This window comes from Euwallacea similis, chromosome 14 (genome assembly GCF_039881205.1).
Source record: "Euwallacea similis isolate ESF13 chromosome 14, ESF131.1, whole genome shotgun sequence".
NCBI lineage: Eukaryota > Metazoa > Arthropoda > Insecta > Coleoptera > Curculionidae > Euwallacea > Euwallacea similis.
Genome location: NC_089622.1, coordinates 53,083 through 76,552, shown reverse-complemented (window position 1 = coordinate 76,552; position 23,470 = coordinate 53,083). Strand labels below are relative to the sequence as shown.

The 23,470-nt window shown below is 34.2% G+C and overlaps 3 protein-coding genes across 4 annotated transcripts in view; 1 reads left to right on the top strand and 2 right to left on the bottom strand.

Annotated features, from left to right (window-relative positions):
• LOC136413515 (homeotic protein empty spiracles-like) overlaps positions 1–11,690 on the bottom strand; it is a 28,414-nt gene extending 16,724 nt beyond the window's left edge. The window contains exon 1 of the mRNA XM_066397108.1: positions 10,923–11,690. Coding sequence (XP_066253205.1) covers positions 10,923–11,463 — 541 coding nt within the window. The 5' untranslated portion in view covers positions 11,464–11,690. The remainder of the gene's footprint in view (positions 1–10,922) is intronic.
• A 9,405-nt stretch (positions 11,691–21,095) lies between these two features.
• EMC6 (ER membrane protein complex subunit 6) lies at positions 21,096–21,728 on the top strand. The gene is made up of 2 exons (XM_066397068.1): positions 21,096–21,364; positions 21,497–21,728. Exons 1-2 carry the CDS (start codon positions 21,244–21,246, stop codon positions 21,706–21,708), a joined length of 333 nt encoding a protein of 110 aa, XP_066253165.1. The 5' UTR covers positions 21,096–21,243; the 3' UTR covers positions 21,709–21,728.
• Positions 21,729–21,965: 237 nt separating this feature from the next.
• On the bottom strand, positions 21,966–23,262 carry TBC1d7 (TBC1 domain family member 7). Of its 2 annotated transcripts, XM_066397067.1 has the most exons (5): positions 22,932–23,262; positions 22,844–22,860; positions 22,386–22,774; positions 22,199–22,328; positions 21,966–22,139 (listed from the first exon to the last, which is right to left on the bottom strand). In XM_066397067.1, the coding sequence occupies exons 1-5, from the start codon at positions 23,125–23,127 to the stop codon at positions 22,038–22,040; spliced, it is 834 nt and encodes a 277-aa protein (XP_066253164.1). In that variant the 5' UTR covers positions 23,128–23,262; the 3' UTR covers positions 21,966–22,037. The 2 variants fall into 2 exon arrangements, with proteins under 2 accessions (XP_066253164.1, XP_066253163.1); XM_066397066.1 differs by having other exon boundaries at positions 21,967–22,139; positions 22,386–22,860; positions 22,932–23,248.
• Positions 23,263–23,470: the final 208 nt, after the last annotated feature.

The following is a 23,470-nucleotide window of genomic DNA, read 5'->3' as shown; positions in this document are numbered from 1 at the left end:
AAGGTAAATTCACCACTGGAATTTTGGTTTTCCCAGAAATCATGATTTCATAACAGGAATTTTACATCTTCTTTCGGGCATCATGCAGAATTTGAGGATCGCGAGTACATAGTTGCAACATTTTGTGATCTGACTAAGGCTTTTGACCGCGTCTTACATGGAAATCTTTTGCTCAAGCTAAAATTCTGTATGTGGGACTGCTGGCTTCCTATTTGGCGACAAATGGTCCTTGTTGGTGACGGTTTCTGTTGGCACTCACTTGTGGCACCCCAAAGGAAGCTATGCTGGGCTCAATACTCCTCATGATTACTATCAATGATCTGTCTTTAAGATGTCCGGTTTGCTCTGTGCGTTAGTGACTCAACGATTTCTTCATATACTACTCAACTTGTCTTCTGCGTATGAAAGCGTGGTTTATTAGCTTATTGAACCGAATCTTAAGCCTTTAGGTAGGTAGGTATGTGTCGGACTCTCAGAGCAGGATTCGATAGGATTCTATAACGTCCATGATATTATTGCAGATATTGATTTGGAACAAAAATGGTGAGATGTTTAGTGGTTTGAGCAGCAGTTTAAAAATCAACATTATACAAAGTATTGCAAAAAATTAAGTCAATTCAAACATATGTTTTCTAAAAGAGAACTCGTTGCATTGAGAGTTGGCCACTGTGTATACTTCACAATCATTCTAGTCAATCTGATTTTTTTAATACTGCATCCTTTTTGGATTATGAAATTAACGGTTACAAACTTGTAATCCATTATTAGCCCATCACATTTTGCTTCCAATGAACCCACTTACCACCCGACCGTTTCCTAAATGCCACAGTTAACGATCTAATAGCAGTATAAACGTAGGATAAACGGACCTCTTTAATTAAATAATAATTAGTCGAATTGTGGCATTTTAAGAGTGGTTGTTGTCGGGAATATAATTACGGATAATTATCGGCAGTGTGTCGGTTCCGAGCTGACAACAACCGTACCATATACAATAGGAACTAAAAAATGGTGCAGGTGTATTAAACTGCCATTAAAGCACTCGAGTATGGCTAATGGGAGGTGATGGTGTGCAAAGCTCAAATTTTTTTGTTGTTGTTTCAACACGCCGGTAGGTGTCCCATTACAAATTAAATCCTAACTGTAACGAATTTAAAAACATATTAAAACTAAAGCGGACACCCAACAAGCGGTGTAAACGTACCCGTACGTTATTTCAATTTTATATGAATAACATAACAGTCACAGTTGCCAAATTTGACAAATGAGTGAGGTTAGAAATTTAGCAAATGTCAAATTTTACGCATTTGAACTGAGTTTGCAAATTGTGTCCCTTCAGAAATTATATTTTTGATTTATAAAAATTAAAAAAAATAAATAGAAGACTATTACATGAATATTCTTATACTAAAAAAAATCCGATTTTTAGTATCGTTTCGAAAACCGCTTTGCCTATCTTTAAAATAAATTTTAAAGTTTCTTTGCGAGTTCAATTTCATGTGCTGGCTTAAATTTCCATATTTCTAACAGGCGAAAATATTAAAATTCAAATGTGCTTATTATCTCGGGTATATCGATTAAGTAAAAGTAAAAAGTAAAGGTTCGCAAGCGATATGGTTTTTTGCATTCAGTGTAGCAAGGGCAAAAAACAATCAACTTGTTTGTTATGAGGAAAAAATTTTTTCAAACAAGTGTTTTTTTTAAGTGTGAATGTGATTTAGTGAGTTAAAGTAAATGTTGAATCCATTGGACTATACAATCTGTTGTTCACTCCAAGCAACTAACGAGTCGATAAGATGATGCAGTCTCTTACTAACTCCAAAGACCTTTGTTGAGTCTATTAGGCTTAATGAACCATTGCACAATTCAAGTAGCTGTAAAGTGATACAGTCTTTTACGCACTCCAAATACATTTACTGAGCCTATTCGACCGGATAAGCTATTTCGTACTCCAAGTAGTAGTTAAGTCCATGAAGTGATATAGTCACCTGCGCACTCCAAGTATACTATCTGTCGAATCCACTGGACCGTATAATCTATTATACTCTCGGTCAAGCTCGAAATAATTGTTGAGTCATAAGGCGATACAAAGTCTTTTGGTGCTGTCCAAGTGTGTAGTAGTTTTAGTTACTAATTGTTTAGTGCACAGTACCTATAGTACCATAACAGAAAAGATTCGATAGTGATTTCACTATACTTAAAGATGATACCTGAACGCTTCAGTTCTAGAATGGCGTGAGAATAGGTTTTCCGTGTTAGCGCGACTTTATGCAATATGATTAATCAAGAGCATTCGTGTATGTGTTCAATACAAAGGCAACAAAATCGTCGGTTCTGCATGGATTCGCAATTAGGATGGGTCGAATCACTTTAGAGCGCATTTAATTGAAAGCAAATTATGGGAAGACCTGCGGGCATAATTACCCAGTTTGTAGGTAACATTTTGCATGTTTTATCTCGACGAAGTTAGCAGTTAATGGCGCTGTTAGGAAACTGAAGAGCCAATTATGGCATTTTTAGTGCAGCGACCGATTACGTTGCTATTAAGGTATTAATTTCATAACTTAAACTTAATAACGGGCAGAAAACTCCTAAACGTAATTATAGCGGACTCCGCTAATGTGTAAATAATTACGGGCGTTCGAGCCTTTATTATGTATACGTGCGATGCTTATCTCGAGCCATAACCCATGATTTTGGGTCCTTAGCGCGTATTATATCTACCAAAAATTATCATAATTTTAAATTGCCACTTCACTGGTTTCTTGTGTATATTTTGATGCTGCTTCTTCCATCACCGCCATTCTCGATAAAACGCAATTTTCAAGTTAATAAGAAATTTACAGCTTAATAAATCTACTAAGACACCTTCGCAAAGACACCAGACGACATATTGACGATATTGCATTTACTACGACCTCTTCCGTGGAAGGGTATTTAAAAGAAACCATAAACGGATTACTCAGTGGACTACCTCTAACAAAAGTTAATATTTTATTCAAGACGAATTGTCTTAAATGTCCATGGGCTACCTAAATAGAATAGTAATCGTCTCTGAAAGTAATTTCATGAGGCATAATGCCCGTTTTTATATTATAAATTGTCGGTAGATAATGATAATTTTCATTTTTATTATCGAAAAATTTTTGAACGTGACGTCTACTGTCTGCTTAAGTGATAAATTAGGTTGTTGACGAACAACCTTTGGGGTAATGGAATGGAGAACGTGTCAATAGGCTTGTAATAAACCATTTTGAAAATATATCTTCCAGCTTATACGTTGCATACTAACTATGGTTGTCTACCTACCAATTTTTAATATGTATCTTAATTTACCTTACCGTTATTGGTAGAAATTGGGAATATTAATAATTGATTAGTCCACCGTGTATCCCTGAGAGATGCTTCTGTTTTATATTTTTTGTACCCGTGCCTAGTAAAATTAAATTTTCAATTATGCACGGGATGTTAAATTGAATTGAAGGAGTTATTGCATAATTTTGTTGTGCTTTAAACCAGAAATGATAGCAAAATTCGAATTTTAAATGAGACACCTAGTATAATTTTAGATAATGCTGGATTTCACAATATATAGTATAGCTACACTCATTTCCAATAGAATAGCGCACCTGATTTTTTTAATTAAAAGATCAAGATATTATTTTCATTTCTTTGAAACACCCAGTGTATTTAAAACCAGGCTCTTCTTTCTTATTTTTTCTTTCAAAACATCCAACAGGAATCAAGTTCTGAAAAAAGGTTATTTTGGAAATCTATTAGTTATGGTTGGATTCCTATATGTGTTTGGCGAATTACTTCTCAAAAAGGGTGATTCTTCATGTATTTCCTGGGAATTTTATTAACGCGCCTCTACAAATTTCTAATTTACACATTTTTCAAATTCTCAAACTAGTTTCTTTGGAAAGCCTATAACTTCTGATTCGACTTTCATACGTCTATGACGTGTCTCTTGTACAATGAGAGTAGTTTTTTATGCACTTCTTGGAAAGATCATTAATGCAGCTTTACAATTCACAAAGTTTTAACTAAAAAACGTTAGAATGAAATAAAGTTAAAGTTAAAAAAATTGTTTTTGGAAACCTAAAGCTTCTGGTACTGGTATTTATCCTTGGAATATTTTTGTTTGAAAGATTTCGTTTTCAAGACAGTTTTTTACGTATTTTCTGGGAACTTCGTCAAAGCGATACTGACATGCATTAATTTTTTTTTTATTAATGAACATCGAAAAAATCGAGTTCTGAATGGAGATACTTCAGAATGCCTACAACTTCTGATCCAACTTTGGTTGGATATATATGGAGTATTCTTTGAATGGCAGAGGGTAGTTTTTTTTATTATCTACAGAAAGAAAGAAAAGAGAAACAATTCCATACAGTTCTGTTGAAATTATTTCATTTCCAACAATGAACTACTGCTTTTTTATAACTGAATTTCTTCAAAAATTGACAAAATTGCGTAGATTATTCTAGTGTATATACTACTGCATTTTTCTAATTTGTCTCGAAATTATATGAATATTTTGCATAAAACACCTCAATCCCATCTTCGATACATTGACTTTCATATAAGCCATGTTAACATTTCAAAACGAATATAAGTTATTCGTACCTACAGGTAGTACAAGCCATAAATAACAACAACGTCAAAATTGTCAATTTACACCCAGTGCTAAGCTTATATCGATGCAAATGGCCATAACTGATGCATTTCAGCTTTTCATTAGTTCAAGTTAGCCGCAATAAATTTTTCAAATTTATATTTATAAACACTATGAACTAGGTAGCTGCACTTAGTGCACAGGAACTAATGACATGGGTTTTATACACGTTAAATTCAACTTAAGAATGAGAACTTCCTGCTTATATAATTTTTGATGCATTATTTATACGCCGCAGCTAATATTTTTGACTACCAATTACTTAATTGTTACAATCTATGTTGTTATTAAAAAAACTTTATTCATTCTCCTTTTGTAACTTACATAAAGTGCGTCCTTAGCACAAGTTTGATTTAATATCAGGGATGGTTAAAAAACGCACATATTTACACATCAATTACATTGAAAAATGGCTAAGTAAATCATTAAATATGTTAGTGGAATAGCAGATGAATAGAATGTTCCTGATATCGATTAAAAAACCGGCATTTTATACAACTGCATGTCTGAGGTAGGTAGTTAAAATTTCAATGTTCCTCGTTTGGAGTAATGGCGAAGTAAAGGTGGGGTTTTCTCTCGGTTTTCATTTAACTCACGTTACATACATATTTTCTAATTAATTATAAGTTAGAGAAGAGCATACCCACCTACTCAAGGTTATTGATTAAATTTTGATTCCTGGGCTATCTATATAGCGATATCTAGAGGTGCGCTCACTCCACCTCTCGCAAGCAAGTGTTCCAGAAAATACAATTTCACAACATCCACTGATACCATCATCAATTACATGTTAATAATATAACACCGATTAAAATTAACATTTTCGTTGGAAAGGAGCTAAAATGTGCTCACTCTACCTTCCATCAGTCGACGGCTTAACCACACGATCAAACCAATCTTATATGTGACGTGTCCCTAATTACACTAGCTGGCTTTATACAGTATAATATGCCAACTAACGTAAAACAAGATAATTATACCCGTACTACATGCTCGCCATACATCAGACAGAAAACTGATTTGACATTCAACGCATCCGTCATATCGTAACAAGTATATTATTTGTAACATAGTATACATTATCGGCTTAACAGTCCGTTAATTCTGATAATATCCATCTTCGGCCTATCTCTTCCTGTGTGTTTCCTTCTTTCTTTGTTGGAGACTTCATATAGCTTCATGGTTTTCGGATTTTGTCATACTATTACTATAAATATAATAGGCATTCTCAATTCCATCCGATGTATGCACGGCAAATATCGGCCAATCGGTAAAGTTGTAATTTGAATTTTTTTTACATTGATAAAAAAATTGGTATTCAGTGAGTGTAAGTTTACCCATAAGTGAATTTTCTCTGCAGGTTCAATCCTGCAGTGTAAAATTCAGATTTTGAAGATGATCGTGAAGAATGTAAGAGCTGCATAGATAACGGCCAAAGCTGTGAATTTGTTATTATCGACTCAATTTTTGCCCAAACGATTACAAATTCTTAATCATATATTTTTTAATTGAAAAAAATTGCAGATGGAGTGGCATCAGATTAGCCACAAGATCCATTGCCGTGTATCGGGTGTCCAAGTTCAGGTGATCCCCGAAAACCGTTAGAGATACCGAAATACAAAGAGTCCTTCCTTATTACATCTTTTGAAGCTCTACAATATAAAATTCATTATTTTTCCCCAGAAGTTCAATCAATAAAAAATACATTCAGTATTAGACCTTTATACAGCGAATTTCCTAATAGATAACATAATATGATGCATCGTGGTTGATGTCAGCAAAACATATTTTAACTAATAATGCGATTTTTTACCAGAAATTATTGAAAGAATGCACATGTCAATTCTAACATGTGTCAATAGATATTTTATGTTCAATTCGATAATGTAAAAAGTCTTTTATGATGCTGTTTTGCAGTCATAAACTGATTCATTATGATCCTAGTACAATAAAGCAGGAGACATAATATGTTTACTGCGGAACTAACAATGACTGATTAAATTTCTGTTAACAGATGATTGAGGTTTCGGAGGTATTTTAACGTTGACATAAAAGTTAAATTATTAGCAAATTAACATGAAATCCAACATAAAATGTTGTATGTAACGCTTACGTAATAAGGTTTTATTCAACTCGCTCCCAAGCTCTTCTCAATATATCCCTATACATGAACCTATCCATTTTCCAACGATTCAATTAGTGGGGTCCATACCATACCAAGAAAAGCATCTCTATACTAACACAATTTCTCCACTATGCTTAACGATAGGTTTAATATATTTTTTATTTAAATTATAATGATTTTTTTCTCTAAAAGAATGCAAACAACAAAATGTAAATATTATATTTTTGTCGAACGATAATAGGGCATGTTTGCTTTAATGGGTTTGTTTATATTAGAACAGGGTTGTCTAGATAAAGGCGCAATATTATAAGTTCCAAGTATTTTGGCCAACACCGTAAGTAGGAGCACTCCTGGAAAAAGTCACAATTTTCAATGGTTGCATAATGAACGAATTATGAACGTATGAGTGAAAGACTTCTCAATATATGAAGATAAAGCAATTAACATGGTTCTCCTCCTGTAAACCTTGCTCCCTCCACTCTTGAAAACTTTTATATATTAGTATTGCAATTATTGAATTACAACAGTAATATTTATCTTGTAATTACCATTCCAAACGAAAAAATTCTATATCGTTAATAATTACTAGCAGATTATCATTAAATATTCGATAAATACTGGTTCTTCCAGAAGATCATTGATCAAAGATAAACAAATCTAATTAGATAATGCTGAATAAATCAGATCCGTAATAACGATGGCGAAGACTGACATGCAAATAAGAATTGATGATGAGGCTCTACTGACACAAGATAAGCTTATTGCAAATTGGAATTAGTGAAGACGTACAAACATGATCATTCTCTTCATTCTCCAGCATATTGATAATTTCATTGTGAAATCCTGGTTTAGTGGTAATAGTTGTTTTTTTGTTGATAACAATACTGATAATAAAGTATAATGAAAATGTTAATGAAATTAAACATGCACATGTAACAATAACGAAACGACCATATTAAACTAGTAATTGTTATACTAATACTAAATAGTATTTCCTGCATGAACATATAAAATTCGTGTTTACATGATTGATGTAAAATTGATTATTATGTATATGTAAATTCTTCCTAAACGCTTGCATATAATTTAGGTACGTATACGTATTATTCACGTTGATAATTGCACTCACGCGTTGATGAGAATCTAATGATGATTTGGGTTAATGCAGAGGCAAACACTTGTTCTTCTCAGGCTGCGAAGTTAAAAATTGTTAGCGTTTAAAATCCTTTCATGCGATTGTAACAAAAGTTTAATCATCACTTACATCAAGCCTACTGATAGAGGTAGAAAGTTGGGGTTAAATGTTAATTGAGATTTAATTTTAGCGCTATTTGGTTTAAACTTTTAACAGTTTGACTGTTACGTGTGAATCTCTTTTGACGACTGCACAAAGCGTTCTTTATAGAATTTACAATAGTCTTTTAATTTAAATCTGTAGCATGTTTCGTGTCACGAGCTTTGCACAACAGAAAAACGGTGGGAAATCAAAACTTGCAAGTTTCAGGGTTTAAAAGGGGATTGAGAAATATATCGGAAACTCTAAGGTCAATTTTAGTAAAATAAAAATCATTGGTTTTTAGGAATGGAGAATGAAGTCGAGACAAAACTCCATCCCTAATGGACCAAATACAGAACGTTTCTCAATGTGGAACAAAATAAAATTTTTCGGTGGCTCCTTTAATTTATAGTTTCTTTCTTAGAAGCAGGATTGGCTTTAGCATGTCTGGAACCCTGGGCGAAATTTTTAATCACCGCCCCCGTATTCTCAAGAAAAACCGCCGACCAGAAAATTCCTTCGCCGTTACTGGTCTGCTGCCTTGAGCGGTCTTCCAACCTCGTCTTCCCCCATAAAGCCGACACTGCTTGGAACGACCCTTCTACCCTTACATCACTATAATTATAAAATTCGTGCTGTACTTTAAATTAAGCTGTATTTTAAGTAAATTTTAGCAAAAATGCCTAATCATTAAATATAAGGCATATAATATAACACGGACGCCCTGTACGATGTTTTTTTTTAGTTTATGCCTACTTTCGAATCTTCTTCATTCGTATATTCACAGATATCACCATGAGCAATAATAGATAAATCCATACTTATTATTAAATTATCTCTCACCTAGTTGAATTATATCCCAACTCGACCTATGGGTGCAAGCATATAAATAATATATCCATAAGTGAATGATATGGAAAATCTGGCAAATACATCTGGACTCTTTACATAATAGTCTCTTTAAAATATATCATTGTCCTGTGATGACCACTAAGTTTTTAAATTATTTAAGAAAAATGGATGTCTGATTATTTCTACATAATTTTCACGTTCTATTGACCTCAAAATTAAAATTTTTCGCAATTTCATTAAACTCGCATCTCGAGTCGCATCTCTTGGTGTTTTCAGAATTGCCACGAAACATTGTTCTTATCTTGAAGGTACCATATGTACAATGAGATAGGTACAAGGTAATAGGCAAATCAGCTCTTTTTTGCTTCGTGTAGAAAATCGTAGTTCGGAAATCACATGCTTACAGGATAAAGCGTTAAAAAGTTGGAAGCGCTTTTAATTTCCAAATAAATTGAAACTAAATCTGTCAAAAGTAATAAGTCTAGTAAAGAATACTTTGAGCGGAGGCTGACATTTTGATATCCCACAATGCATTTAGTTATTTTCAACCATGCAGTTTTGCGGCAAACTCTCATAACGAGACTTTTCTAGGTAAGAGAAAGGCAATGTAAACCTGTCAAATTGCTGTCAAATATTGTGTAAACTTGGCAAATTTCTACCATTAACTCTAATTTATTATGTGTCTCGCAGTCTGGTTAAAATCAAGCATACCGCTTTGTGACGTCATATCGCTGAGAAAAGCGTCACGCGCGTTTCTGACAACTTTTTTTTACATTCATCATAATTATATTATTTCTTAATATTTCTATAAAGATGTTAATTCTTACTTTTCACTATCACCCCGTGTAAATATAGTGTTAATAGACATAAGATAATAGAATAACTAGTTATGATAAAGGTACATCTACTTTGATGTTTTCGCTGAGGATCTCGTTTTTTTTACCGTATCGGTTAGACGTGTTGATCGATCAACTGTTTTTCAACAAAAGTTTTGATACTATATGAGGACTTACCGTCGGGAAATTTCCTTTTCCTACGAATATACGGTAAAGTTACTTTGCCGCATGTACGTATTTATCCTTTAATTTTATCCTTGCCAGACACAAGTTCCGATAAATTGTGATGTCTATTAGCATTACAGAATGCTCCCGCATAAGTAAACAGCACGTGCGCTTTTTCTTCATGATTTTTTTTTTTTAATCGTAAACTGATCGAAAAAGGAATTGACATTAAGTATTCGTTGCGCAACGATTAAGACATATATTAATAATTTATTCTATTCAGTTGGTTTCCAGAAATTGCTATATTAAAAATTCTAAAAGAATTACTGTGTAAATGGATTACCTTTTGTTTCACCTAAATTATCGAACTACCTGTTTTTTAATCGGCGTAGTAAAAAAATTAAAGTAGAAAAATACTAATAATGGATGTCTTCATACACGAAACGTCGGAACTCATATACTTGTGCCGCATGATTATAATGCAAATTAAGTGAACTCTCTTTAAAGGTCTAAAAAATCTAGAAATAACCTTTCTGCGTTCAATTTTTTTAATTGTAGTTTTAGAATTAACAATTAATAAAGTTTTTAACTAATTCTACACTTTCCCCAAAACCTGGAAAACTAAAAACTGTTTGGCAACATTGTATGCATATGGAAAATTAAAAGGCTTTCAAAATGACAACCTTTCTCTTATTTTTCCAATTTCGTATTTCTTACCGTTTTGAGTAGATAGCCCGTATAGATAAAGGCAAAACACTGTAGGCACTTATCTAATGCGTATGGAACTGCAAAAATAATTAACTTTACCGCACTCATTGTCATTTGGTCAACTGACAATCTGCGTGCAGTAAAACATTAGTTTTCACACTTAACTTTTCTCATGCAGTAAAGCATCATATTCCGCGATAATTAGCTATTTTGGTTTAACCGATTAGCTTATTTTGATGAAAGCTTCTTCAACTGAAGTCTTGTACTAAGGTAAGCACTTACCGCCGGGAAACCTATGAGGGAATATCCTGCCGTGTCGACTTAGCAGCCAAGGATACAACGGGTAGCTATCTCTCGGAGGGGTATGTGTGGAAAGGGGTGATGGTTGACCTGGGAACCCATGCTGCCCACCACTTAAGGCAGCAGCCAACGCTGCCCCCTGAAAATGGGCGGCCAAAGCAAACGGATGCTGCCCCGTATGATTATGAATCATCTCCGGTTGCAAGAACCCATTCTTCGCCACCAAATTGGGGTCATATGTAGGGTTCGGTCGTACCAAACTATGCGCCGGTATTCCTGGTACCATTATTGGTGGTTTCGGAGAACCCATTGGAGACCTTTGAGGTGAGTAGTTCTTTGGAGAGCCGTTGAGTCGCTGCTCAGCGTCGCTCGACGGTGATAACGGGGCCGAACTCTCGGAGTAATGCACTGGGGACGTTTGAGGGCTGGTTCCGATGGCACCCCCTACAATCGAATCGATTGAGAATCCGATTTTTGGCTTAGATGGCACAGGAAGAATTGGAGTCGGTGCCAAAGGCATCATGTTTAATTGGTCCGAACTTTGCGACGAAACTATGCACCACTGTCGCCCGCAAAACTTGGTCCTTTGTCGAATTAGCTACGTATCAACCACATATTCACCCGAATATACTACGCGCCGCACCGCTGTCTAATTGACCGCATAAATCGGATTTTTATAAACGTTTTAACTGTTAATATAGTGTTAACGTGCTACCGCTATCGAAACTCTCGAGTTAATAAGTCGAGTAACCCAGCAACATGGTTAATCGGCGTGGGGGAACGATGGAGGAATGGAAAAGAGTGGTGATGGGTGGCGCCCGGTTCTGATTGGACGGCTGCGGCAACACCTTACGCACCAATGCGCACACCCCATTGGGTGGCGCCCCTAACCGAAATGGCATTAGGTGACAAGTACGGCCCCTTATTTTCACCTCTCCATCCAAGAAGAAAAAAACTCGTTTAACTCCATAAACGATGGGATATTACTTTTACGATTTGTATAAGTGCAAGATAAACAGGTTGGCGAACAATTTGCCGGAGTCTTTAGAAAATAACATGCCCCGCAGTAACTATACGTTTGTTTTTGTACGCAATTAACGGCCGTCCCGCCTAGCGGTGCGCGCGCATTTGGGCGGGACCTACGGTAATTTAATTTATTTAATACCCCCTGTCAACTACAATATCTCCGGTTTTTATGGCGAACGTTTTATAGCTATAATGGACCAAGATCTGATTTAATTATAACAATGCTGTTTTTTCCGAGACGATTAAGTGCCTCTTTCGTGTCGCATTTGCTGTAATTATCATTTTAACTTATTTATGCATTTATTTTGTTTGAATTTATATTGCAAATTACACCAACGGATTAAGAATCTTAATGCTTACTGGAAACCTACTTGAGTTACAGTTTCCTATAGGATAGCATTCCCGGAATATAGCGGCCCTAATATGATGTTAACAAAAACTTTCCGACCGCTACATCAATGTAAAATATATGCAAATAATGTTTTATAGCGGCCGCTATATCACATCACCGCTTTCCTGCATGAAACCTTAGCTGTACTCACTCTATAAAAAGACCGACGAAGTCAACAGAAGAAGGTGCTAATTTGCAGACCCATGAAAAATGCACTACCTATGACTTTGTTTTTTCCGCTAGAAATTCTTTTTGACAGGAGTATCGGTTCGCAGGTCGGTATGCAGGAGAATCGGTCGGAAAATGCGTTAATTACGGCCCTGCGTAAAAGTTTTTCTGACCCGTTAGAAACTCTTGTCGGCCATTAGACCAGTATGTAGGGTGTTAGCCTGTACATGATATGCATAAATTTGATGAAAATCAGTAACGAAATGAGTTAGTTATGATCCTGTAAAACTGTCAATGTTTTACAGGGCCGTAATTAATTCATTTTCTGACCGAAGTTTTTGACATTTATGCCGCTGTCATCCTAACAAACCAATCAGGAAGATTTTCTAACGGGCCAGCAAAAATTTGTAATTTGAAAATTATTGGACCATAATTAGCCCATTTTCTCAGCAATATTCATAAAATTTATATAGAATATATAGATTAATCCCAACAGTGAGCCAGAATCTCTAACGGATCAGTAGAATTCTATATAGTGTCTGCTCATAGGCAGCAAATTATAACATAAAAAAGAACGCTTTCTCTTCATTCTACAGGGTGTTCATGTATTTAGCTGTAGATACCCAAAGATACATGTAAATTAAATATTATTTTCATTTACACCATTATTGGGTGTATCGAATAACTGTGAAGTGCGTTTTCTCGCATTTTTTTAACAGTTGAATAACAGACTATTATGACATAGTCAGCTGCTCAACCGCAATGTCGTCATCATTCCCATTGTTGTTATTTATGGTTTCCATGGAAATTAATAACAAATGAAATGTCGCTGTCAGTGTTATGATTCAAGACATATTGCCTTTGTGTGATTTGTATTTAATTTGTGGCTAATTCCGGTAATTTTATTATAATTTACGTGCTATAATTATGATAAACGTACGGTAATATTCGAATATCAATTATAGTATCACTATATTATCGTCCTACTGAGAATCACCGGACAAATATAACTATCAAACATTCAGTTTTTGTCATCTGTTACTCATCGCGTTTTTCCAGAAATATTCCCATGACCACTGCATTCATTCGTTTGTGCCAAATGAATTATTTAATTTACATTAAATCCAAAATAAAGTTATATCATTTTCAAGGACATCGAGGAATACCTGCAGTCGACAGAAAAATATTGTTACTAGCTCGTATACTAATAGTCGATTAATAACGTCTATTCAAACGCTCGTCTCGCTCACGCTTTAGGTCGTCTTGATTATTAATTGCGGTTATTAATACACTTATAGGCTAAATAGCTATAATTACTAAAGATTTAAATTTTTGGACAAAATACATATAAATTAAAATACTATACAGGTTGTCTCAAATTGAGAGGGTTAAGGTATTTCAATTTCATTTTTCTGTTCATCCTCATAGCTTCTTCACTTTTTGAGATGTTTAGACTATACTTTCAGGATATCTATGCATTAAATTATTCTTCGGTATATACATATGTATAGTTTTATAGTATGAAAACTGCCTATAATTAAAAAAAACTGTACAAAATACTGCAAGATGTTAAAGAAGGCATATTATTACAACTATGGCAGAGTCGAATGTTGCGAGTGACCCAAAATATCGTAACAGCCACAGCAAAACTTCCCTTATTTTAATGAGAAGTGATCATTATTTCACTTAGTACTTGCTATATATCAGTTATTGGTTCTAAATATTTCGACAAGTGTTCAGTTTAAGTATAGGAGATATCGTGCTATGAAGGATCATTTAAATTGGGCGTATAATCCAAACATTGAGATACCCTGTATATTCAGTAAAGCCGTAGATAATAAGACACCGTAATATTTTTATTTAATATTTTTGGTGCATCTCTTACAGTTTTCTCACATGCAAACGACCCTGTATGTACAGATGTATGCATCTTGAAAATTTTTACCACTCAGAACCATTTTCAGATACAATGTCTCACAAGTTGCTTTTTTTATCAAAATTCGATTTCCTATAAAGATGTCTGCTTTTAACTATTTTCAGATAAGCCGAAATTATTCATCTTCGCATCACTAATTCATAGTCGCAAACGTAGTTCTTGTCCATGACATCATATGCAAACAAATTACATTTACGACTATGACTTATAGTAATATGAAGCTGGATAATCCCAGCCTTACACTTGAGTTACATACTGAGTTGTAATTTATTATGGAATATAACAAAAATCGTGGGAAAAAAGTTATTTATAAGTAAAATAACCCAGACATGACGATTTATTTTCGTTTTCTGCACATTTTAGAACTATTTAGAATTATACAGGGTGAGACCAAAAATATACTGCTTTAGTGGTGTTGAATTTTAATGTATTCTTATTTTACCTGAAATCACACTGTACAGAAATTATGAATTTCTCCTCTGATGCAAATCTTTTTGTTAAAACAATTTTTATTTGTTAATAAGACAAACACATTCTTTACAATCATTATCATGATATGCGTGTCAGTTTCCATGTCTTATACACTTTACTAGTCATATTCTAGACTACGCCATAAAGTCATTTACTTCGCACTTTATTAGTATGAATATGATGTTAATTACATGAAACTGACAACGAAAGTGTTTATAATAACCATAAGCATTCCTTGTATAATTTATTATGCCTATTACCCACATTTTATTACAATTTTTTGTAAAACGGTCTTTAGGGAATGTAAACCGTGGGAAAAACGAATCCGCTAGATATGTTATGTATCTTGCTTAGCTTTGTTGATTAGTTTCGATATAACTCTTTTCTCCCTCTTATCCTTTATTAGATGCAATCGTTTTACATCAAAGAGGGTGCCTAATTACTCTAAAGGGCTGCTCGCTTTAATAAACAGAGCACTTCGTAAAATTTATATTTCGCTATGTTGAGGGTTGCTTCAGTGGGTGAGAAAAAGAAAAAGGGAGCACCTGATTACAACACGATATATTACAGACTGACTATTAAAAAGAGAAAAAGAACACACATTCAAAGGAACACTAAAAACGCTGACCCCGCATATACGTTTGGCGGACCGCCTTATTAATATTATTGCTTTTAGGCAACTTAAGGTTTTCTTTCTTCAATACGCTACAACCATTTCCGACATTGTAAGTAAATTAGTGCATGATCTGAAATTTTTTTCAAAATATTTTTAGTTCTAAATCTTTCCGAGCACAGGTAAGTCTTTCACGTATACATTAAAGGTTCCTTCACCTTTTTATCTATCTACCTACTGGTTTTGTCAGGCAAATGAATATATATAGGTTGACTCAAAATAACGTTTTCCCTCTATAAGTAATGTTAAATAGAATCTCCCTATAGACTCGTTTTTCATTTAACTGATCTCCGCTTTTAAAACTGTCCTTTTAATGGCTCAGGCATATCGCTTTCAACGCCTAAGCTGTAAAGAAACCTTTTTACTGCCTAGGTATGAAAAAATATTTGAATTTGACATGATACTACGTCTCGGCTGTGAAAGTCTCGAAGGCAAGAAATTGCCTCCTTTTTCGCCTTATGAAATAAATTATTGATATTGATGTTTACAGACGAGGAAATTCTCAATTAAAATCAAATAAATCAATCAAAATATCTAATTACTGTATTACATATTTTAAACTACGGACTTCTAGTACAACTACTAAACTATTTCATATTTACACCCCGTAGCAAGATTTCTAAGCCATGTTTTATGATAATGAACATTAAGAACTCTTCTTGAAATTAAATAAATCGTAAATTAAGAAACATAACATATTGGTACAACAAATAAAAGTGAAAACCATGAAATTTTGGTTTCAAGAATTAATAAAAACTTGTGCCGCACTTCGTAGGTCGTGCAAAATTGACAATTATACACCTTTTGTAATAGAAATAACAGAAACACCTTTGTGTCGACTTGTATTGAATTTAGTGGTCATAATTCACACCGGTGTTCTTTGTCGGCAATACTCACAATAGAAAAATTAACAGTGCCACTAATATAAAACACTGTCACTGATTTAAAGATTACTTTAGCTCATTTATTTGGCCAGATGTTTGTTGAAGCATTAAATGATATTTTTTGCATAAAGTTAAAGGTTGCTGAGTCTATTTCACATTGTTAGTAAAAGATTAACACTAAAGTTTATGTGCAAAATAACCCCCATTTTCTCTATAACACATAAATTCACCCTTCGCAGAAAGTCAAAGTCTGCTATATTCAATAACTGAATGTCATTTTTCATAATGGTGCATTTGGTGTTGATGCGATTTTATAAATTTTTCTCAGTTTCAACGAGCGTTGAATATACAAATTAATTTAAACTCTAAGAGAAAAAAGTCAGATGTACGAGTATTTAAATTTGGTGAACGTGGAGGTCCTACGTGGCTTTCTCATTTTGTTGCCAGAACAACGCTTCATTTACAAATCTGTCACCGTCTTCATTTTTGTCTTCTTTCATTACCCATTTTAAAACATTTTAAATCCGTTTCTTCATGTCTTTACTTTGTTATCATAACCTTTTCGAATCGAGCAATTATTCAAATGGTGTTCCTTTTTTTTCGGCTTTTTCACATTTTGCAGATCTTAACAGTGTATAGAATAAACAAAACTACTGAGCTACCACTGGACAAACACTAAAAATCGTAAGGTTCCATCAGAACAATAATTTCCCATGATTACAGACCATGAATGTTAAAAATGATAATTAATCACTCATAAGATATATTGCAAGTTAGTGTTGGTCATTGTTTTCCGTATTCCTTAATTATCGTGCACCACCGAAAACCCTTCTGTCCGTAACGTTTAGTAGCTCTGATTGGATGTCTTTAGGATTATTGATGATCAGACGGCAGATCACTTACGATGACATCAGCGCTCCTTTGTTTCCACTATCAATTATATCGTAGATGACTGCGGTATTTTAATTTAATTGAGTAGTTGTTTTGTCAATAAAATTACTTTTCGGGTCGTTACGACCGATCTGAGTTCACTGATAACAAGGATAGTAATGCTTTTTTACCTGAACCTGCTTTGCATAATGCATTCCGCTGTGTATTACATGTGTACTGCCTTGTAATAATACCCGATATACCGGATGTCCCAATAAAGTCTCCTCTTTAGCGTCAGTGAGTGCTAATGGTCTGTCGATGAATGTTTGAAATAATGGCGCATATTTGAATGAAGAATGCATCTTGTTGAAGCGGGCACTCGCTTATTTTCTTGTTTATTTTAAAGTGTTGTGGCGGGCTATTTCGCAAATTACCCCCCTGGGGGCCGCATTTGAACTTAAACTAAGTATTAGCAGCCGATCGAACGAACGCCTAATGACTATCATCGGTGATTCGTGATCTTTGAATATGCTGACGCTCACGAAGGTGCGAGAGAGAGATATGCCCAAGTGAAGGTGAACAAGGGGGCAGCAGGGGTTGTAATTGATTACCCGCAATTACTGTTAATCTACTGGAATTCAGAAATCAGCCATTTGTAGTAAAACTCACGAGGCCCCTTATAGTTCAGAATTAGTACCTACACTGCATAGCAAAAGAACAGTGAGTTCGTGAGAATAGTGAGGATGTAGCAGTTTGTCTTGTTCTTAACACTAATCAACGTTTTTAGTTTTAGTTAGTTTAGTTAGGAGTATCACGGCTGGCTGAAAGACCAATGAAAAGAATGTATTAATCATTAAAAAAAGGTCGATTATGTTTTTAATCTCGTGACATGTGCCAACAACCAATTACGAACAGAAAAGTGTTCCCAAATTTTATAATAAGGCAACTAAACGGCCAATTAATCCGTGACCACAAAAAACTCTCGGGACCTGTCACTCGTTAAGCCAAATAGATTCACGGAATATTATCTGTAATCTGTTATTAAATCATTTCTGTGCCTTTCATGGCTGCCATTTAGGCTAACAAATCTGCGATGCAGCGGCCAGATAGGGCCGAAGAACGAGAAACCGGTGTTGCCCAAATTATTTCGAGAACCCCCCGTTGGTTCCTACTTGGAATAAGGGTCCAAATGCGTCTCCCCAAGGGCGTAACATGTTTATTATAAATTTATTTCTAAGGAACTGCTAATTAACTCCTGAATCCGTGCCTGCTTTCTCAGCTCTCATGCGCATTATAGCATTTTACTATTTCCTACCTTTTCATATGATTTTCATCCTATAGTAGGTACAAAACTGCTTTCAGTCCCTCTTCTCCCTTTGATCGAAATTAATTAACGAGATATTTGTTATAGTTGTTTCAGTAAATATTCGTATGTCTACAAACCTTTTTCCACGAATAAAGCTCCTAATCGCTTATAATACCGATATCCATCAGATCACACATGTTCTCTACAGGAGAAAAGAAATAACTTTATTCAGTCAGTCGCAGTCTGATACACACATCATGATAATTACCTGAATCATAGTAATGACTTATAACACTGTTTAATCTCAGTGGAATTTCTGGCTTAACCTTTTGCGACCCGTAGGCATTCATTTCAGATGTATGTAGGTAGGTACTCCCATAAAGTATCTCGCTAGGCTTGAAATTGCTGCCGATGGATAATAATTATTAAAATGATATCCCTTCAAGAAAAATCAGAAAGACCTCATAACTTATTTTAAATTAATAAATGTAATTTAATTCTAAAGTATCGCATACGAACTGCAAAACAGTATATTGAGGAGTGCAAAAAGTAATGCTACTGCAATGTGATTTTTCCGAGGATTTTAGAGATATTGCATTATTGCCGACTCAGAAGTAATATCGAAAAACCCCTTATTTCCATATTTCTTCATTTTCTACGGGTTGCGTGCACAACGATTAGGAAATAAGCTCATTGTTCACGACTTCTTACTATCAGTAACCGAGCGGCAAGTTCGATGATAGCTGTATCGAATTTTCAGTTTTGAAATTGAAACGTATTTACTTAAATCTGGTAATCACGGAAATGTAATGCGGCTTTATACTGGTTTTGTTAATACTGTCACACAGAACTAAAGAAAACAATCTTTATTCAAATTGAGTTTGTTTTTGAGGTTTTACTTAGTTGCAACTAAGTCAAAGCCATCGCCTGTCAAACAAACGTTGCGGCTCCTCGCAATTTGAAAAGTAGCAGTCAACAGACGCACTGAAACCGAGTCTCTAAGTTGGGCTAAAGTTGTTTTGATCGGGACAGTCGGAGCAATAGGAATTAAAACTAAATATCGTCAGTAAGATTTTTTTGAAAACTAGGAATTCCTAAATTGCCCTTGAAAATGTTTGACTTATTTGCAAAATCTTTCCAGTCAGGTTTCACGCCATTTTCTTCCAAGTAATTACATATTGTTAAGCCTGGAATATATATTACAGAAACCAAAAACTAAACACATTTTTTACTCAGAAAATCGATGTTATCTAATTTGAGTATTAACCTTCACATATCAATGCGGCATGATACGTGTACTGCAAAGCCAAATGTCGCTAAAATCGGGAAATCTTCAGTTTTTACTTAAATTTTTATGCGAAATTGTCATCTGCGCTATTCATTTTTTGGTGACTAAATTTGCGAAGTTGTATTCTTGGAAAAGGTACTTGTGCCTTTAATATTAATAATGATCGTCTGGGACCAGGATTATGACTGCACCTGGTGCATTTGTTGAAACGCGCAAGTATCTCTTGCAAGGCAGGGTACAAATCACACTATAAGGATGGTGAGCGCATATTTTATTAACACCGGGTGGTCTTGTAGTTTTTACTCTTTGGTAAATGAAGACAATCAGTCTGGTTTAACCTATGGATTATCAAACTTAAAGAATATTGAAAACTGACGGCTTCACCACTAGAAATATTTATCCTTTGTAACAGATGGTCAGAATCAGAGTGAATCGCGCTCTAATACCATGATGTTTAAAGTTACATCCATATGTAATTAAATTTTTGAGAGTACGAGCCCTTATGCTCTCATTTTATCAAAAATATTTTGACGTGGCGCCATCTATACAACACCAAAGCAAGAAAGCGTTTACCACGAAAAGAAATGTCTCTGCTTAGCAGCTAAAGCCATGCATATCTTATAGATGGAGCAACCGATAAATAAAAAAAAGGTGACGTCACAAACGACGACATGGTGATGCACTTTTTTAAAATTTAATATGTTTCTTCTTCATAAGTTATTTGGAAATAATAAATAATAGAGTTCTTTTTCACTATTACATTTAATAAAATTTAGTGAACTTATTCAAATTAAAAATAAATGTGATAAAATATACACAAATACAACAAATCTTAGCTCCCTAGAGAAATAATACGGTGACATCATATGTGTGTCACGATTAACCTATACTAGAAACAAGAGAGGAAATATGTTTGAGAGTATTTGTGTTTTAATTATTTCTACGGAACAAGAACTTTTTGGGATCAATATCTGTAAAGAAAACTAGGCAAGTAGTAGGTAAACTTTATTGCAACTTATGGCAGAGAAACCTTGGGGAGTGCGGATTTTATTCAAAAGCAACTCAAACAGTGTGATGACGTGACGTGCCTACGCAGACTTCGACGCCGTCATAAGATTCTATTCTAACCTAACTTCTGAAACGTCATTCGTTCGTGAGTAATTCAAATTAAATGGATAAATAATTGAATTGATTTTGTAATTTTTTTTAATTACATTTGTGAGAACTGAGCGAGAAATTATCAAAATCTTGAAAGCATAATTTGTTATACATCACAATTGTATCGGTAAAATGTCTGGTAAAATAAAACAAGACCCTTCTGTAGCTTATAGTGAATCTGCTATTAGAAACAACTTAGCAGTAGTCGAATATTGTAGAACTTCAATGGCTGCTCTTTCAGGATGTACTGCAGGTATTTATTTTCAAGAAATAATTACTAGAGTTTCTGTGCAGTACTTTTAAATTGTGTGATTCATATTTATTACTGTGGCAAATAACTTATCACTACCTACTCAACCAAATCTAAAAGAACTTCCTATTTTAGGTGTATTGGGTCTGACTAACCTCCATGGAGCTCTATTTTACGTTTGTGCAGTCACCAGCTTGTGGCTCATGATTTTATATAAAGCTGGCTTTTCAACTTGGAAGAAATATTTCATATCTCGTAAATCACTCTTAACAAATGGCTTTTTTGGGCAATTATTCACCTATATTTTGTGTTGGACTTTTATTTATGGCATGGTACATGTTTATTAATACAATTATTAGTTCTTACATATGTGGATTTTCATTTTTCTTTTCCCACATTCTAAAAGCAAAGGAACTGGGAGTAAGGTTAAAGGTTGGACCTTGAAAAAATACTTAACCATCACAACTAAAGGTGTTTCAAAATAAGTTATCTTAAAATGCCCTTATCTATGATGGTTAAGTGTCTTCCTAATTCTGACATTTTTGAAATGATACAATAGAATCATTTACAAGACATTTGTTAATTTTTTTATTTAATTATATGAAATTTAGACTTTTCTGCTTTTTCATTATGTATTTTTACATGAAATAACACTTAAATCCGAAAAAAAATTACTCTAAGTCCCTTTAGGTTTATCATGCCCAGTCAAAGGGCCACAATGATGTAGCCACATATCAACAGTTTTATTCACAATCACATCAGAGGTTTCTTCTGGGAGCTGCAAAACAGTTTTTTCTTTAATATTTCTGTAAGAACTCAATATCCCTATAAAGTCACCTTCTTAATAGCCAGTGTTATAGCAACAGGATCATTGATCTTCACTTTTCTATGTTTTAAGGTCATCAAAGTAGCTGCTACTAAGTAAGCCAAAATCTTATAAGAGCCTCTACATACTTTGTCCCAAATCCTGAATTACAAGGATGTTTTCATTAAATTACATATGTTACTAATTTAAGAAACATACTTTATCAGACAATTATCATGAATTATCCCTGCAAAGCAACAATCAAACCATTGCAATAATGGCAGATTATCTAAGACGGAGGCACTTTGCAAAGCCCTGTACAATTCTGGGTCTTCTTTCTCTAAAATGGCATATGTAATCTCTACAAACTTCGGAACTTCACTTTTTATTTTTGCAATATTTTCATAAAATTTTTTTGCAATCCAGTAAATATCCACATCATCATCGAAGAAATGGATTAAACACTTAACAATTGCTGAAAAACTGATGACTCCTTCATCTTTTTCATATAGCAAACTTAGGTCAAATATTAGATTATTAGTTTGAATTAACCACATTAAAAGGAAGACCTGAGATTTTGCTGTTTTCTCATCAATGAGACGCATCACCTGCAGTGTGTGATGCAAGTCATTAAACTCTTGTTGTCGTTGGTTCATAACAAAAGTGTGTAACTCAACTTGTGCTGGTATAACTCCTTGAAATAAATCAAATTATCCATTAGTTATGTCATTTGCTGATAAAATGAAAACTCCTCCATATACCCACCTAACAGTAGTTTATATAAGAAACTCCTATAAACATGAGGCACAGTGAAACGCAAACAAAACTGCTTTAATTTCCCTAAATCTAGGTGTTTCTCTTTCAGCAAAATTTCTAAAGACTTTTTTTCCTCCACATTTTTGAAACCCACTTTCTCATAGTAGATAGAACGGAAATTTCTCTCATCTGTGCTCATAGTCATAATATTTGGAAAATAGTTTTCAGTTTTTCTTACATTTTCAAATATACTTCAATTTAGGTTGATATCGAGAAATTAATGAGTACAAGTGATTCGTGAAACCTAGATTTAAGGTTGAATAATTTAGGATAAATTCAAGATCAAATCTTGCCGTGGGGCAATAGGGGAGTCAATGAGTGAAAAACCGAGACGAAATTCGAAATGTATTTTTATCTTAACTTTGAGGTTAAGAAGTGTTGTCGAATTATTGTATTGGTAGTTGCCTAAATCAATTCTCATTTTTTACTTTTTGTGACCGTTAGAAAGTTATTTCAGATCTGTGAATTTGATAAATAAATGAAGCAGG

Bases quoted from the DNA above. Each gene is read 5' to 3' on its own strand.
- EMC6 (XM_066397068.1), top strand. From the start codon at position 21,244: ATGTCTGGTAAAATAAAACAAGACCCTTCTGTAGCTTATAGTGAATCT. The intron at 21,365-21,496 runs GTATTTATTTTC...TTCCTATTTTAG, and splicing joins TCTTTCAGGATGTACTGCAG to GTGTATTGGGTCTGACTAAC.
- TBC1d7 (XM_066397066.1), bottom strand. From the start codon at position 23,127: ATGACTATGAGCACAGATGAGAGAAATTTCCGTTCTATCTACTATGAG. The intron at 22,861-22,931 runs GTGGGTATATGG...ATTTATTTCAAG, and splicing joins CTTATATAAACTACTGTTAG to GAGTTATACCAGCACAAGTT. The intron at 22,329-22,385 runs GTATGTTTCTTA...CTTGTAATTCAG, and splicing joins CATGATAATTGTCTGATAAA to GATTTGGGACAAAGTATGTA.